This window comes from Mus pahari, chromosome 12 (genome assembly GCF_900095145.1).
Source record: "Mus pahari chromosome 12, PAHARI_EIJ_v1.1, whole genome shotgun sequence".
NCBI lineage: Eukaryota > Metazoa > Chordata > Mammalia > Rodentia > Muridae > Mus > Mus pahari.
In genome coordinates, this window is record NC_034601.1 from 11,626,642 (window position 1) to 11,645,108 (window position 18,467).

The following is an 18,467-nucleotide window of genomic DNA, read 5'->3' on the forward strand; positions in this document are numbered from 1 at the left end:
TGGCCTCGAACTCAGAAATCCGCCTGCCTCTGCCTCCCGAGTGCTGGGATTAAAGGCGTGCGCCACCACGCCCGGCTCCGATTGCTGTTATTTTTACATTTTCTGTTTTAGTTTGTCTTCTTGATTTTGACTGTAAGTTGGTTTTGTGTGTTTTATTTCACTACAAGTTGACAAAGGTAGTAGGTGTCAAGCTTTGGGATCTGTAGCCTATAGCACTATGAAGTGAGCCATCTCAACTTTGAAACCTGCAATAGTCTATAAATCTCCTTCGCTTTACTTTTCCAAAGAACTCGTTAAGTAATAAATAGTGCATAATCTTAAAGCAAATTTTGCATCATTTGACTGGCTTTCCTGGTAAGTTTCTCGGTGAGAGAACGTTCTTCTCATTGGGGTCTTTTTTGTTTGGCTTGGTTTGTTTTTTTACTAATTATAAAGGTCTAACTTTGTACTTCTGGCTGTCCTAGAACTCACAGAGATCTGCTTGCCTCTACCTCATGAGTTCTAGGATTAAAGGTGTGTGCCACCATGCCCGACCTCATTTGGGGCCTATAAGGGTCTTTCTGGTTTTGTTTTGTCTTGTAGAATTATTTATTTTATTTATGAGTACACCATTGCTGTCTTCAGACACACCAGAAGAGAGCATTTGATCCCATTACAGATGGTTGTGAGCCACCATGTGGTTGCTAGGAATTGAACTCAGGACTTCTGGAAGAGCAGTCAGTGCTCTTAACCACTGAGCCATCCCTCCAGACTGCTTGTTTGTTTGTTCGTTTCTTCATTTCACTGTTATTTTTAATATTAATCCCATTTCTCTACTTTTGCCATAAATCTGAAATAATTGTCTTAGTATGTATCCTATAGTATCCCCTTTTAAAACATGTATTAACATCTATGTTATTTCAACTCCATAAAATAATCTTAATTTTTTTCCTGCAGGCTTTAAATAAACTGGAGTGGGTGGGTGGTGAACCCACAGAAGCTGAGAAGGAGTTTTGGGAGCTGGCATCGCTTGACTGTTACAATAACCTCTCTAAATGGCAAGAACTTGAGTACTGTTCTACAGTCAATGTAGGCAGTGAGAACTCTCTTGACCTAAGTAAAATGTGGAGTGAACCATTTTACCAGGTGTGTAGAATTATTTTTCAGTAACTCAAGTAAACGTTTTAAATAGTCATGTTTCCCAGCTAGTAAAATTAAAATTTCCCAAGATTAAGATAGTAGTTTGATGCATGTCAGTATTCAAACTCTGTGGTGTTAAGTTTCACATCACTGTTTAGCAGTCTCAAAATAAGTGGGATGTGTTTTACAGTAGGTATTTACCTCTATGCTATGACCACGTGGAAGAACATTTCCTGTTGTTGTTTGTGCTACCAAGAAGGTGTATTGTAGTTTGGCAGTGGTGGCGCACGCCTTTAATCCCAGTGCTTGGGAGACAGAGGATTTCGGAGTTTGGGGCCAGCTGGGTTTACAGAGTGAGTTCCAGTACTGCCAGGGCCATACAGAAAACCCTGTCTCGAAAAACCATAAATAAATAAATAAATAAATAAATAAATGTGCATTGTGGCCATACAGAAAACCCTGTCTCGAAAAACCATAAATAAATAAATAAATAAATAAATAAATAAATAAATAAATAAATGTGCATTGTGGCCACCAGGGCTATACAGAAAACCCTGTCTCAAAAACCATAAATAAATAAATAAATAAATAAATAAATAAATAAATAATAAGGGTGCATTGTGGCCACCAAAGGAGGAGACTCTTACAGCTCCTTCTGACCCATGCTGCTTCCTTCCTGTGCTGTAAGCCTTCATTTGTGTGCAGTATCCAGAGTCGTTCAACTTCAAGTATATCCCATTCTTCTTTAGAATGACCTATATATTTTGTAATTAGAGGCTATGCCAGTGCCTGGCAAACACCAAAGTGGATGCTCACAGCCAGCTATTGGATGGAATACAGGGTCCCCAGTGGAGGAGCTAGAGAAAGTACCCAAGGAACTGAAGGGGGCTGCAACCCTGTAGGTGCAACAACAATATGAACTAACCAGTACCCCCAGAGGTCGTGTTTCTAGCTGCATATGTAGTAGAAGACCTAATCGGCCATCATTGGGAAGAGAGGCCCCTAGGTCTTGCAAACTTTATATGACCCAGCACAGGGGAACATCAGGGCCAAGAAGTGGGAGTGGGTGGGTAGGGGAGCAGGATGGGGGGAGGGTATAGGGAACTTTCAGGATAGTATTTGAAATGTAAATGAAGAAGATGTCTAATAAAAAATTGAAAAAAAAAAGGAAAGAAAATAATCCATGTTTCCCTGGAGCCATCTAGGAGAAGCTAAAAAAATCTAGCAGGTGATCTTCCTGAGATATTTCCACCATAGACTGTAAAGGCATAATGAATTTGTTGTTCTAGGCAAGGCCAAAGGGATTACATTTGAGGAAAGATTCCTGCTATCAATATGCTTTTTTGTTATTGTTTATATATATATAAAACAATCTCTAGGTATTAGTCTACCCTTTTGAGCAGATTTCTGCAGAACAATGTAGATGTTATGTCTTGTAGTGATGCTATTTAGACGAATAGATGATTTCTTAATTCTTAATGATGTTTTTATAAGAATTCCTAAAATAGTACTAGTAATTATTTTTTCCACTTTATAAGATAATTTTTATTCATGTATGTTATTTATATTTATTCAGAGCACAAAGCCAGGAGGAAGGAAATACATAAATCTATTTCCAATAAAATAGAATTATGACTTCAAAATATATGAGATTAATTCACACTAACTAAAATACTTCAATACTCAAATTGTACCACTGAAAAATTTATAATATCATGAGTGTTCCAAGCTTTTTTTCCTAATATCCACTTACCATGTGTGCTCTTTTTTTTTAATTAATATGTTTTTTTACACTCCATATTTTTCCTCCCACTCCTGTCCACCCTCCAACTGTTCCACATCCCATACCTCCTCCCCACCCCCTTATCTCCACATGGATGGGCCTACCTCCCACCCACCTGACCTCTAAACTCCCTGGGGCCTCCAGTCTCTTGACGGTTAGGTGCATCATCTCTGAATGAACACAGACCGGGCAGTCCTCTACTGTATGTGTTGGGGGTCTCATATCAGCTGGTTTATGCTGCCTGTTTGGTGGTCAAATGTTTGAGAGATCTCAGGGGTCCACATTAATGAGACTGCTGGTCCTCCTACAGGATTGCCCTTCTCAGCTTCTTTCAACCTACCCTAATTCAACAACCGGGGTCAGCTGCTTCTGTCCATTGGTTGGGTGCAAATATCTGCATCTGACTCTTTCAGCTGTTTGTTGGGTCTTTTGGAGGGCAGTCAGGATAGATCCCTTTTTGTGAGTGTTCCATAGCCCCAGTAATTGTGTCAGGCCTTGGGATCTCCCCTTGAGCTGGATCCCCCTTTGGGCCTATCACTGGACCTTCTTTTCTTCAGGCTCCTCTCCATTTTATCCCTGTAATTCTTATGGGTCAGAGCTGTGACTGTGGGATGGGCCCGCTCTCCCTCATTTGATGCCCTGTCTTCCTATTGCAGGTGGGCTCTATAAGTTCCCTCTCCCTACTGTTGGCCATTTTATCTAACATCCCTCCCTTTGAGTCTTGAGAGTCTCTCACCTCCCACCTCCTGCATCTCTGGTGCATTCTGAAGGGTGCCCCCAAACTCCTATCTCCTGAGGTTGCCTGTTTCCATTCTTTCTGCTGGCCCTCAGGACATCAATCCTTTTCCCTCACCCAATACCATACTAGTAGTTATTAAGCCCTTTATAATAGGACTGTTAATAAGTCTTCTTTGATATTAAAACTGCAATGAGAACTCTGCTTGTCTTCAAGTGTCATGAATTAATTGCTTCTGAGATTGAAAGCAGGCATTTACAACTTAGAACACATTCCAAGAGGTTGTAAAACAATCAAAGGTTATAAAAGAGGAACTAAAAATTTATTGTAGGTACAAAGACAAGATAAAAAATTGACTAGGTTTATCTATACAAAACTTCAATGATAACTTAGTCACAAGAATTATGGCTTTAGACAATCCAGAGACTGCCTGCTTGTGGACGTTGTACATCGTGGTGCGGAGCCTAGTGCGCACCACGATGTACAACGTCCACAAGCAGTCACAAGAATTATGGCTTTAGACAATCCAGAGACTGCCCCACCCGGGGATCCATCCCGTATACAACCACCAAACCCAGACAATATTGCATATGCCAGCAAGATTTTGCTGACAGGACCCTGATATAACTATCTCTTGTGAGGCTATGCCAGTGCCTGGCAAATACAGACGTGGATGCTCACAGTCATCTATTGGATGGAACACAGGGCCCCTAATGAAGCTAGAGAAAGTACCCAAGGAGCTAAAGGGGTCTGCAACCCTATAGGAGGATCAACAATATGAACTAACCAGTACCCCCCAGAACTATGTATCTTGTTGCATATATAGCAGAAGATGGACTAGTTGGCCATCAATGGGAGGAGAAGTCCTTGGTCTTGTGAAGATCATATGCCCCAGTACAGGGGAATGCCAGGGCCAGGCAGCAGGAATGGGTGGGTTGGGGAGCAGGGCAGGGGGAGGGTATAGGGGGCTTTGGGGATAGCATTTAAAATGTAAATGAAGAAAATATCTAATAAAAAGTAAATTAAAAAAATAATTATGGCTTTAAGCTTTCAATGAACCTGTGGAGCTAGTGACAGATAATGAATGTATGATGGATGGCATGTATGTATGTGTAAGCATATGTAAAGTTCTCTGTTGTAAACTTCTTCATTCAGTTTATGATTTGAATTTGTTTGAACTTTTAGTGCACTTTTGTAAAAACATAAGGGTGCTTGGAAAAACCATGTGAGCTATCCTGATCTATTCCCCTAGAAAAAGTACAAAAAACTAAGAAAGAGTACATTGCAAAGGATTATTACATCAGAGCAGAAGGAGAGAGCAAGATTAAAAGGAGGAAAACAGAGTAGCCTAACTTAGAAATTAATAGGGAACTTAGAAATTAAGAGAGCAATATGCAGACTGCAGAGAGAAAGAGAGACAAAGAAGAAGCCGCAGAGAACAAAAAACAGGCAGGCTTCCCCCTACCACTGGCACTTGTTCTTTTGCTTTGTACACAAATATAAGTGTGTGTGTGTGTGTGTGTGTGTGTGTGTGTGTGTGTGTGTGTGTGTGTGTGTAATTATGAGATAAGTATGTAGTAGGATCCAACTGGTTTGCATGGAGGTATATGAATACGTAGGTGTGATTTGTATATGACTTTATGTGAATTTATGCATACTTGCTTATATGAAAGTTTTTCCTTCTGCATGAGACTCTTTTCTTCTGGTTCAATAAAAGTTTATTGCTCCAAACCTCCCTCCAGCCTCACAAAGTATATGAGCTGTAACATTATTGCAAATAGTATTCAAATAGAAAAGATTGCATTCACCCAGATTGGCTTTCTAAATCAAGAGTTCAATCTTTCGGTTCTGCAGGAGACGTATCTGCCATACGTGATCCGCAGCAAACTGAAGCTCCTGCTTCACGGAGAAGGCAACCAGTCTCTGCTAACATTTGTGGATGAAGCCATGAACAAGGAGCTGCAGAAGACGGTCCTGGAGCTTCAGTACAGTCAAGAGCTGAGTCTTCTTTACATCTTGCAGGATGATATTGACAGAGCCACATACTACATTAAAAATGGCATTCAGATTTTCATGCAAGTAAGGCAGATAGACCTATATGATGTATACTGTTTTTATAATAGTTTTAAGTGTCTTACTTTAGATTACTTTAAATAATCTCTTTGTCTCACTCCCACCTCACACACATGCACATTCCCTCCTCCCTCCCTCTCCCTCTCTCTCTCTCTCTCTCTCTCTCTCACACACACACACACACACACACACACACACACACACACGCACACGCGCATGCGCACGCACACACACATACACATACACACACCACCACCAAGGAGAACCTATGTTCTCTCATACAGTACCTGTTCTTTCTTTGGATTCTTCTCATAGTGTTCTAATCCTTTTTCTCAATCTTTTCCTCCCACTGTTGTAAATGTTCTACTTTTGGATATTTCTTTAGTTTAATTTTTCTCACACTGTACAATGTAGAATTTTCTCTGTGGAATAGTTGTATAGAAGTTTACTTGAAGCCAGGCAGTGGTGGCACACGCCTTTAATCCCAGCACTCGGGATTAAAGGCAGAGGCAGGTGGATTTCTGAGTTCGAGGCCAGCCTGGTCTACAAAGTGAGTTCCAGGACAGCAAGGGCTATACAGAGAAACCCTGTCTCAAAAAACCAAAAAAAAAAAAAAAAAAAAAGCAAGCCGAACCAGGGAGATTCATTTCCCAGCACCCACAACGAGCAGCTCACAACTGTCCATAACTCCAGTTGCAGGGGATCTGACACCCTCACACAGACATACATGCAAGCAAAACACAAATGCACATAAAACAATAAAAAAGGAATCATTAAAAAAAAGAAAAAAGAAAGCAAGCTGCGTGTCCTATGGGAAGCAAGCTACTGAGCAGTACTTACTCTTCTGCGGTCCCTGCCTCAGTCCCACCTCTAGTACCCACTTTGAGCTCCTTGGCCTCCTTAGGTGGTAAAAACTGTAATCTGTAAAGCAGGTAAATCCTCCTCTCCCCGAGTTGTTTTTGGGCGTGGTATTTTAGTGTCACAACAAAGAAGCTAACTGGGACATTCCCCCTAACCTGGCGTGTACAGCCAACAAGAGTGGAAGGAGAGGACTGACACCCAAGGCCGTCCTCTGACACTTGTACCCTGGCATGCATCCACACTCACTCACATGCAAAGATGAACTTTTAAAAAACCTGGCTGCTGTGGTTCGTAATTTTACATTATAAGATACCATGACCTTTAAATCTAGTGCAGATTAGGAAGGCAGTTTGTGGATGCATTTGCCTACCATGTAAAATAGGCCTGGAGTGGGTCCTTACTAGGAGAATAGGTCATAGATTGCAGAACCAAGGACCATGGTAGATTACACTGATCTTACTGGTATAGTTAAACCAAAATGTAATTGAAACCCTAAGTTTTTAAAAGTTAATAATTGTTTCCAAGGCATAATTGTTAAGTACTCTAAAATACACTGAATGATTCTTACATTTAAAAAGCATGGCTATATCATGCTTTTAAAAACTATATTCAAAGTTTTAAGTAGTAAATTGCCTTTATAACAAACCTGACTTCCTTTTTTTCTAGAATTATTCTAGTATTGATGTTCTCTTGTATAGAAGTAGACTCGCCAAGTTACAGTCTGTACAAACTTTAGCAGAAATTGAGGAGTTCCTAAGTTTTATATGTAAACATGGTAAGTTTTTAACTTTTTTTTTTTTCCTTTCTAATTGTGGAGGGGTTTTTTGGTGCCTGAATTTTTGCATAATAAAGCCAAACTTAATGTGTAAGGTGAAAACTGCCTTGGACATGTTCTAGAACTGCACCTTTTGACATCACTAGGTTACATATTTAAGACAGTCCAATACCACTGTTCTGGGTACTGCAAATAAGCCAAACAAAATTCTGACAGCTTGAAATGCTCGGAGAGTGATTCCAGAGATGAGCCTGTAGGCTCCTTAAGGAGGAGCCCAAGTGCACTGTGTAAGAGAAGGGCTTGTAGAGCCCTCCCAGAGGATTACTACCACGATATGATAGAGGCCTTACTATCCAGAATGGGATGGAACGGTGAATCTGAAGAGATAGTTTGGAGTAGCTGGAAGGTTTAGAAAATAGTAGATCATGTAGGTTTTAGTCTGATTCCTTTGAATAACCAATAGTCTAAGAGAGAACACTTTTCTTAAAGTGAAATGTCTTCATTCTAAATATGTTTCAGCTTTCCTTTGAATAGTTAAAAATTATTTATCAAATGTTTTTCATGGCTTGGTCATTCTTTCCTTTTTAAATTTAGAGACGTATTTTTCAGCTGTTTCTACAACTAGCAAGTTGTTTGTTTTTTTCTTTTTCTATAATATATTTTTTTAAATTTTCATACAAAATATACTGATCACAGTTTCTACTCCAAGTCCTCTCAGATTCTTCCCTTCCCCCCCACCCAACAGTACACCCTTTTTTTTCTCTATTTATAAAAGAAATAAGCAACAACAAAAAATAAAACATAATTTTAAAAGGAAAAAAATACACACCCATAAGACATAAAATACCCAAAGAAAGCAGTATGAGACAAAAAGTCTACAAAATTAGCTAGCATCAAGTTAATTCTGGTTTAGCCCTCTACTGCTAGGCATGGGACTTGTCCTGAAGTGTGACTGATATACCTAGTGAGATTCCATTGGCAATAACTAAGTTTTCCTTTGGAAGCAGTTGTCAATTGCATATCACTTATATCAGGCTGTTAGATGCTAATTCTTTGATAAGCAGGCTACAGTTGTATAACCATAGAGGAGCTAGGGGAGGAAACTATCACCAAGTGCTGATTGAGGGGTAATGTGGAAACCTAATACATAAAAGGTTCTTAAAGCAATATGAAAGAAATCTAAATGGACTTATCAAATAACGGGGTAGACAGTCCCCAACTATACATCTTTTGGCACCAAGTGAAACCTACAGTGCTAGGAATGGGTTACATCCAATTGAGTCGTTAACCAAAGGGGCCCCATGGAAATCTCCAAATACCTCAGGTTACTGCCAAGGCCATTGATTACTTTCTATAAACTAATGAAGTCAACACTTACAGATCTCATTAGATTGGGAGAAGTCAAGCTGGTACTTAGGGCTTTCCTTCACCCCGACTACAAGTCAAGTGTTCATGATATTGGAAAGTCCTGTGCAGAAAAGAAAGGTAACTACTAACCCAACTACAAACCCACAAGAGTGACCTGTTTATGAGAGATAATCATACAATAGGGGCACAGACATTGTGGGAGTAACCGGCCCACTTCATGATGTGGAAACCATGTCTGACAGTACTTGGTGGCCGTATACTTGAGACTAGCTAGCCCATGGGCCTAGGGGAAAACTAAATACTACTGTTCTGCTAAAAGAATAAAATGATTCCTAATGAAATCAAGTAGAGTCCTTTGGGAATATGCCTAAGAGTGGTATCTGAATCTTGAGGTAGATCTATTCCCAGCTTCCTGAAGATCTATCACTCATTTCCACAGTAACTACAATTTTCCATTCCCACTATCAGTGGATTAGTTTTTCTCTTACTGCGCATCCTAACCAGCATGAACTGTCATTGTCTTATTAATCTTGGCCATTCTGACAGGAGTAAGATGGAAGGAATCTTAACATAGTTTTAACTTGCAGTTCTCTGATGACTAAGGATGTTGAGCATTTCTTTCTTTCTCAACCATTTGTGTCTCATTTTTAAAGAACTCTTTGCTTAGTTTTGTAACCTGTTTTAAAATGGTGTAACAACTTTATGAGATGTGGAATTTTTCCTCCTATTTTGTAGTGCCCTAGAGATTAATTAAACTAAGTTGTATAATATGGTGCAAGTTAATTTAAAGATTCAACCCCAGGGCCATCTGAGCTGAACTGAGCTGGTATTCCTAACTATTGCTTCCTAGCCATAGTAAGAGAGAACAATAGCAGTGTGAGATTTCAAAATCATGAGGATTATAGATTGTTTTATATATTAGAAATGTGCCCTGCATGATCCTAGGGCTGATATATATTTAAGAATTAGATTCAATGATGAGTGCCCACTGTAAGTTGTCAGTACCCCCACTGATAATAAAGACTGAGTCACCTTGTTCCAGTTCAGATCATATTTAGCCCTCAAGAAAATGCATCATAACCCTGTGAAAGCATTTAGTTTTCAGTGCTTTTTAAGTTTTTAAATTGCAGATGAAAGACTATAGACCTATGGTGAATATAAAAAGATTTGTTATGTTTATTTTCATGTATATATATTATCATGTGCATATATATACATATATATAATATTGAAGTGATGTGTTTATATTACATTTTGTAAACTGACATGTATTCCTTTTGTGAATGAACAATAAAAGTGTCTGGGTTTTTTGTTTGTTGTTTGATTTTAATTTGCTAGGGTTTTTTTTTTTTTTTTTTTTTTTACTTGTTATATTTTTCATTCTTAAAAAATAAGAAATCTGAGTTAGGTTTCTGTTTACTAATGCTGGCTCTATTCTGTTAATTCTTCTTGTCATCCAGCCATAGATATGATCTGTCTCTAATATTATTTTTAGGTGACTTATCATCTCTGGGTCCCCTAAGGAGACTTCTAAAAACCTGGACCAGCAGATACCCAGATGCTGTGACAGACCCAATGCACATCTGGGATGACATCATCACAAATCGGTAGTATATGGTCTTATCAGTATTCTTGCCGGCATGGAGATTCTTTGAGACCAAGGCTTATGAAAATGTACCTAGCCTACCTCTGCCATACTGATCACCTTTACAAGCTGTTCTAACAACTCCTCATGGCTGCAGTGCCTCCTTCAGTCCCACCTTTCTTCTAAGGGATCCTTGCTATCCACTAGCTGTCGTTGTAAGCCCTGGCAGTGATGGGGGCAGCCCTGCATCTCCTCCTCTTTTATAGTAGACAGGAAAGAAGACTGCTGTGTAATGATTCTTCATTGTTCTGTTTTAAAACTTGTGTTTTTAGCGGTTGGCCTTTTGCTTCCTAGTTCCCAAATATAGTTGTGTTTATTTCTATGATCACATTCCTTTTTTTCTTTTAATGTATTTATTCACTTTACATCCTGATTGCAGCCCTCCTTTCCTCCAAGTACCCCCCATAGCCTTCCCCTTCTCCTCTGTCCAGACCTACCCTGTACTGTCTAGAGGGTGATACTTACCCATTACTCAGGAAAGGGGCCATGGAGTCCGAGGTTGTCAACTATTTATGAACTATCCACAGCGGGCAGTACTCAGGGACTCCAACCCCAGTATCATGTTCTGTTTTCATCTATTACCAATTTCTCTCATTTTAGTTTTTATTTTGGGAAATGTTCTTATTTGTGGGGAAATTACAAGAAATGTAAAACTCTCATGTGTACCTTTTTACTAGGTTCCCTCATTTTGTTTGAACACTTTTGACATTTTATTACATAAGTACATAGACCTTATACTTTCTGTTTCTCCCATGCATATACTTACTTCCTGAATGATCTGCACACGAGTAGCATTCTTCATGTGCTCTTAGTTTTTAAAATGCCTATTCCTTTCTTTTACTAAACACATTGATAAATTTTCCTGTTCTAGTCTTGAACCTGCTGTCCAGTTGCAGTTTTCAGCTGTCCTGTCAGTGTCCTTTGAAGCACCGTAGTGACTGTAGTGCTTCCTACTGTAGATCTCCCTTTAGGAGCAGATCTAGTCCAGAATTGTGGGCTACATTTTGTTTTATTACTTAGTCATTTTAATTCTGCAGCAGTCCTGAGCACTATTGTGTGTCATAGGACTTTGACCGTGTGACTTGTTCCTCCATTTGCGGTTGTCTTGTCCCCTCATGAGGGACTTGGTGATTTATCCTACCATATGAAAGTCCTCAGGCTCTTGTGCTACTTCCACCTTTTTTCCTTCTTCCTTGAAACCAGTAAGACACTAACGTGGGAGACAGTCTGAGGTGTGCAAATGCCGTGTCCTGAGACGCTCACCTCTTTTAAGGCCTTGTCTGCTTATCTCATCTGTACAACTGAAAAATTATTTCTTGTTTTTTTGACCCTTGTTCCATGGTTTTCAATTTAAATCTTATGGTAAGGCATAGACCTGCTTTTTTGGTATCTTTTATGTTTTTCTGTATACTTTGGAAATATGCATAGAATATCTGCTGTTAATTCCTTGCAACTTCAAACTTTGATTAGGGATTAGGCCAGTTGTTGAAGGTACAGACATTCTGAAAGTGAAAATAGAAAATACCTTGAGTTTAGGAAGGCGACAAATGCCACATTTTTATTCAGTCTCCTAGTGAGACATTGCTGTGACTTGATCCTCATCTCTCGCTTTTTTCATAATCTCAAACTATCATAGACAGAGAGCTTGTTACTTTTTGTCTCACTCCCTCAGCTGCTGAAGTAGGGATTGTCAGACTCTATTGATTGTGAAGTTGTCCGTTTTTCCCTTTGGTTTTAAATTTTCCTGTTACTATTATGAAATAACCTGACAAAACAATTTAAGGAGAATGAGTTTATTTCTACTCACAGTTCAAGGATGTAGTCCATCGTCACTTGGAAGTCATGGCAATGAGAACTTGAAGCAGCTGGTTAGTACTTTATTCATAGCAGAAGGTAGAGAATGATGAATGCTGATTATAAACTGGCTTTTCTCCTTTTTATTTAGGACCCCAGTCCCAGGAAATCTAGATAGTCCCTCATAGGCATGCCCAAGGGGTAACCTAATCTAGATATTCCCTCACAGGATTGCCCAGGGGTAACCTAATCTAGTTAATTGCTCACAGGTAATTCCAGAGGGTAACTTAGTCTAGATAACCCCTCACAGGTAATCCCAGGGGGTAACCTAGTCTAAATAGCCCCTCACAGACAGGCCTAAGGCTTGTTTCCTATGTGATTCTAGATCCTGTCAAATTGATATTAGCCATCACATTGATAGGTGTTATTACTTCCTGATGAAATGCTTCTTTTATCAATGAAAAGTAACTGTAGGCCTCTGTCTCCCAAGTGCTGGAGTGAAAGGTATGTAGTACCAAGCCTAAAGACCTCAGATTCTAAGGCAGTTGTAAGCTGTCTGATCTGGATGCAGACAACTGAGCTAAGTGCCCGTGGAAAATAGTGTGTGCTCTCAACTACAGAGTTACCTCTCCAGCCCAATTATGTGGGTTTTCTTGATATCTTGGATCACGTTTGAAGTGATTATTCTGACTCATGTCTGTTGACTCTTTTCCACTGACAGTCCTTTTACTTTCCTCATTTTTTTTTTTATCAATTTTGGCTTGTATCTTGGATTTATGAATACTCTCTTGTGTACACTCTGGCTTTTGTATGATGTTTGGCACTGGGATCAGAGACCAAGGAGGCTCTGCCTTGTTCATGGTCCAGCCTTCCATACATGGTTCTGATTCTGTCTTTCACCTGTATGCTTATATGGGGTTCTGTGCACAGCTCTTACAGATCCTTCTGTGGCCATATCCCATTAGGAGCCCTTTCAGTCTTCATGTGCCTGAGTCCCTTCCTGGGGTCCTCTGGACAACATCACAGGCCCTACCATCCCCACATTGCCCCATGGTACCAGGCACTCATATGGCAAAGTAAAAAAGAACAAAACAAGAAAAAACAAGAAAGTCGTTCTAGTGTCAGAACTTTCTCCCTAGTTTTAATTCCCTGCACGTGCAGCCTGCAGGTTTTAATTGTTTTCCATTCTCAGGAATTTTATTTTGCATTGTGCAGTTTCTAGACAACACAGAGGTAGGCTGCAAGGGCCTCATAGTGCCATCCTAAAGCCAAAACGGTTACTTTTAGGAAAGGCAGTTTTCTTTTGGGCCCTGTGCTCCCCAGCATGGTAAAACTCCTACATGTCTGTCCCCTCTAATATGTGAAATTGGATTCATTTCTCCTTACCTGGGAGAACCTATCTCATGTATGCACATTCCTTCCTATCTTATCTGTGATCAAGTGCCCATTTTGTAACATTTTTTGCTTATCTATAATTGTTTTAAATGTGATTTAAAGTATTAGAAGATTAAAAACTTGGGGAAGAGGGGCAGGATGTGCTGAGTAGTGTACAAGAATAAAAGCAGGTCCATGGTGGGAAAGGCTGGTGTCTTGGTTTCGAGAAAAAGAAGGAAAATGTACGTAGGTAAAGAGGCACACTAGTTTGAGTATAATGTCTCTAAGAAATTAGAAACAGCTATTTTCCTGTTACATCCCTGTACTCTTAGTTATTTAAGCAGCTGAAATGGAAAGATTACTTGAGCCTACAAATTTGAGAATAGTTTGAATAATATAACAAGATACTCCCCCCCCCCCCGAAATGACAGGAAGAAGGAGGAGAAGAAAGAAGAAGAAAAGGAAAAAAAATTAAACCCTAGATGAATAGCTGGAAGTTATTTGCTTGATTAGGGGAAAACTTTATGTTACACTCTCTGCTAGTACTACTGATAGTAATGTAAAATATATCACTTAAACAAAATCATAGGTGTAAATTATAACTATAATCTTTAAGTGTAAATGTATATATAATCTTTGATTTATATGTACTTGTAAGAAATTGTATGTAAATTACAGTTTATATACACCAGAGTCTATACCTATAATCCCAACACGCAGGAGGCAGAAGCAGTAAGTTCTTTGTAAATTTGGTTCCAGCCTAGTCTACACATATCAAGTTTAAGACCAGCCAAGGCTACATAATGAAAAATAGTTATTTCTATTTGAGTGTTTAAAAAAAATCCCCAGGGATGGAGAATAATTGTAAAGATACAAGCTGCATGTGCAAGGAAATCAAACTTGGGACATACCTATTTCAGAAATGTTCAGTGTTTCCTTTTTTTCAGGCAGAATCTCACTGTGTGACACAGTGACTGAGAACTCACTGTGTGCCAGGCTGGCTTAAGACGAGCTGCCTCCCTTTCTTCATTGGAGATGACAGATATGTACTGCCATGTCCAGACTCATCAGTGGTTGTTTATAACTTCTTTGTTACTTCACACTTTTGTCTCTGGGAATAGCACCTTAGATTGGAGATACAATGACACAATTGGCTTTTGAACTAAGACACAGTGTGCTACCCATTTAGAGAGAAACATTTAAATTTAAATGCTTTATTTTAGGGAACTGGAGGCACTGAATAAAATACAGAAATGTCTGTTGAATTATACTTGGTAATCTTTCAAGAGTATATTTATTAAATTGGGAGAAATCTAATCCCTTCTGTGAATATTTATACTATAAGACAAGTGAAACCTTAATACCTGTCCAGTCCTGTGGTGTGTTGCTGTAGTCTCCTCTCAGAAATCAGGTAGCTTTCATGACTCTGACATTGCAGCTTATTTCTTATTTTATTTATTTACTTACTTATTTATTTTTGGTGTAGCTGCTTCTTTCTCAGTAAGATAGAGGAGAGACTGACGGCTCCTTCAGGAGACCTCAGTATGAGTGTGGATGAAGATGAAGATTCCATGGACAGGGAAGGGTTCGACCCAAGGGAAGATGTTCGTTGCATGCTTCAGAGCTGCAGATTTACCATGAAAATGAAGATGATAGAAAGCGCCTGGAAGCAGGTACTCTCCCTTTCAGTGCTCTTCCGGGGCTCCTTGTAGCTCCCTGAATGAACCCTTTTCTCAACTAACTCTAAAACATGAACTTTAAAAATAACTAATTGATCTTATTCTCTTTATAAGGAAGTAATAAAGAAAAAAAGCTAGGATGGAAGCTAGGATGTAGCTCAGTGGTAGAACTCTAACCTACCAAGGCCCTGGGTTCCAAATCCAACAGTTGGAGAATAAATAAGTTTGAAGAAACTTTTTTTATAAATTACCCACAAAGCCTCAAAATAGGTTTATTAGAAACCTATTTATTATTTGATGCTGGAAGGGCACTTTATTCTTAGGAACAGAGAAAATCTTTTGGAAAGTATGTCTAATTCGAAACTAAAGGCAAGCGGTCACAATAGGATTTACTTGAGTCTAAGAATTTAGTGTAGTCATGAAACTCAAGAAGAAGGAAGACCAAAGTGTGAATACTTCGCTCCTCCTTAGAATGGGGAACGAAATAACCATGAAAGGAGTTACAGAGACAAAGTTTGGAGCTGAGACGGAAGGAAAGACCATCCAGAGACTGCCCCACCTGGGGATCCATCTCATGTACAACCGCCAAACCCAGACACTATTGCATATGCCAGAAAGATTTTGCTGACAGAACCCTAACATAGCTGTCTCTTGTGAGACATGTAAATGCATGGCAAATACAGAAGTGGATGCTCACAGTCATCTATTGGATGGAATACAGGGCCCCTAATGAAGGAGCTAGAGAAAGTACCCAAGGAGCTAAATGGGTCTGCAACCCTATAGGAGGAACAACAATATGAACTAACTAGTACTCCCAGAGCTCATGTCTCTAGCTGCATATGTAGCAGAGGATAGCCTAGTTGACCATCAGTGGGAGGAGAGGCCCTTGGTATTGTGAATATCATATGCCCAGTACAGGGGAATGCCAGGGCCAGGAAGTGGGAGTGGATGGGTTGGGGAGCAGGGCGGGGGGGAGGGTATAGGGGACTTTGGGGATAGCATTTGAAATGTAAATGAAGAAAATATCTAATAAAGAAAATTAAAAAAAAAAAAAGAATTTAGTGTAGTGTAGGGGGTGGTGAACTGGGTTAAAGGTGAGTTCTTGTGCCTCATTCATAAGGAAAGATAGTCTCTGTCCTATGAGGAGTGACGTCCCAGTGCCAGGAAGTAGGACCAAAAGAATAACATATGAGACCTAAGAATGACCTTGGACCCTCGGTCTCCAGGCTGGAGTTTTGGTTCTACTAATTTGTGAGAAACCTAGGAAGCTCCCAGACCCAGGTGGTTGGATATCAGCTTCACAATACCATGTCGTTGTAATGAGAAACTTTGGAGAAGGACAGAGAATTAACAGATGCTGTGCTGTACTGACTGGGATGCTGGTAGCCGGGCCTAAGTTAGAGAGCAAGGTGGAGGAAAGACAGAGTCCAAGAAAAATAGGTCCTTCGGCAGGAAACTTTTAACTGCTGTCTTAGTTAGGATTTCCATTGCTGTGAAGAGACACCATGACCAAGGCAACTCTTCTAAAGGACAACATTTAATTGGGGCTGGCTTACAGGTTCAGAAGTTTAGTCCATTATTATCAAGGAGAGAACATGGCAGCTTCCATGTAGACATGGTGCAGGAGGAGGATCTGAGAGTTCTACATTCTATTCCAAAGGCAAACCGGAGAAGACTTTCTTGCATGCAGCTAGGAAGAAGGTCTCAAAGCCTACCCCCACAGTGACACACTTCCTCCAACAAGGCCATACCTCCTATTCCCTATGGGCCAAGCATATTCAAAACCACCACACCTACATATCTCTGAAGGAATCTCTGAAGGCAAATGGATGAGAATGCAGAAAAAGGAAAAATGAACAAGGTCTGAGAAGCATCTTAGAGGCACACAATGAGGAGTAGGAGAATTGATGGGTTGAAAACAGGGAGAGGGATTGCTGAAGTGAGGTACCTTATGGAGGTTCACAGTACAGCCTCAGCATGGATGCATTTGCTTTACTAAACTATAGAGGAAGAATCATGGAGGATACCATTGTCCACACAACCTGCTGAGTTGTCTCCAAAAAGTGTAGTGACACTGAACCCCAGTGCAGGAGGAGAGCAAATATGCACATGAGTTAGAGCCTGGTTTACCAGCTGATGTAACATATAGAAACGCTGACAAGCTGAGTGTGTTAGGAGAATGTGAAATGCTATTTAGACATGGACGGAAACAAAAGCAAACATGCAGAAATGTATTGGGGGAGAGAAGATGGTTAGAACAGGATGGCTTGAGTTTAGGAGTTTGGTGAGGGCCTCCTTCATAAGCTGAGGGTAACTGTCTCTCAAATTGTCAGGGAAAAGACACCACTGTTCTCCTAGCTCCCTTCTAAACAAGACAGGCAAGTGAAGAAGAGTGACGTCCCAGGACTGGGAGCACATGGGCAGGGATACTTACAGAAGGGACATTTGAATTGCAGAGCCTGCTCTCAGCTGAGAAGCTGAAGCCTCTTGAGGACGGGTTTAAGGTAAAGCGTGACCCACACAGGTATGCATGGAGGCTGGAGACTACACTGAGGGGTTTGGGAATTATGCGTGCTGATGACACTAGAAATGTATAACAATGAAGGGGGATAAGAAAAGACTTCCAGCTAAATAAACAGATAAATAAAATATGTGCTTTATTAAAGTAGAAAGATAGTACATGTAGTATGACAGGATGTTTTCAGATTATACACCTCATAAAGGTACAGTATTCTCCATATATGTAGAACGTTTCATACAGGTATTGTGGCTCACACCTGTAACCCCAGCAATGGGGACTGAGGCAAGAGGATCCTGAGTCTGAGACCAGCCTGGTCAGTACAGAAAGATCTCTGCCTCAGAACGAACTGAGGATGTTGTTCAAATACTGTACTTGCCTATCATGCATGGAGCCCCAGAACTCCAGGACATTTGGCATGGTACAATCCAAACACTTTGATGGATGCAGGACCAGAAGTTTAGTGTTACTCTCCACTATCCAGTGTCTTCCAAGCCAATAGGGATTACATGAGAACCTGTCTGAATGAGAAAGGTACAATGCTTTATACCTGAACAGGGTTTTAAAAAAAAAAAACCAATTTTTGAAAATATATTTTTACTTGGGAGGCACAGGCAGGCAGATTTCTGAGTTCGAGGCCAGCCTGATCTACAAAGTGAGTTCCAGGACAGCTAGGGCTACACAGAGAAATCCTGTCTCGAAAAACCAAAAAAAAAAAAAAAAAAAAAAAAAAAAAAAAAAA

General features: G+C 40.0%; 1 protein-coding gene across 1 annotated transcript in view; it reads left to right on the forward strand.

Moving 5' to 3' along the window:
* Prkdc (protein kinase, DNA-activated, catalytic subunit) overlaps nt 1-18,467 on the forward strand; it is a 201,570-nt gene that overhangs the window by 150,388 nt on the left and 32,715 nt on the right. The window contains exons 64-68 of the mRNA XM_021209938.2: nt 937-1,125; nt 5,493-5,717; nt 7,239-7,347; nt 10,211-10,322; nt 15,015-15,201. Of these exons, the coding sequence (XP_021065597.1) occupies nt 937-1,125; nt 5,493-5,717; nt 7,239-7,347; nt 10,211-10,322; nt 15,015-15,201 (822 nt within the window). The remainder of the gene's footprint in view (nt 1-936; nt 1,126-5,492; nt 5,718-7,238; nt 7,348-10,210; nt 10,323-15,014; nt 15,202-18,467) is intronic.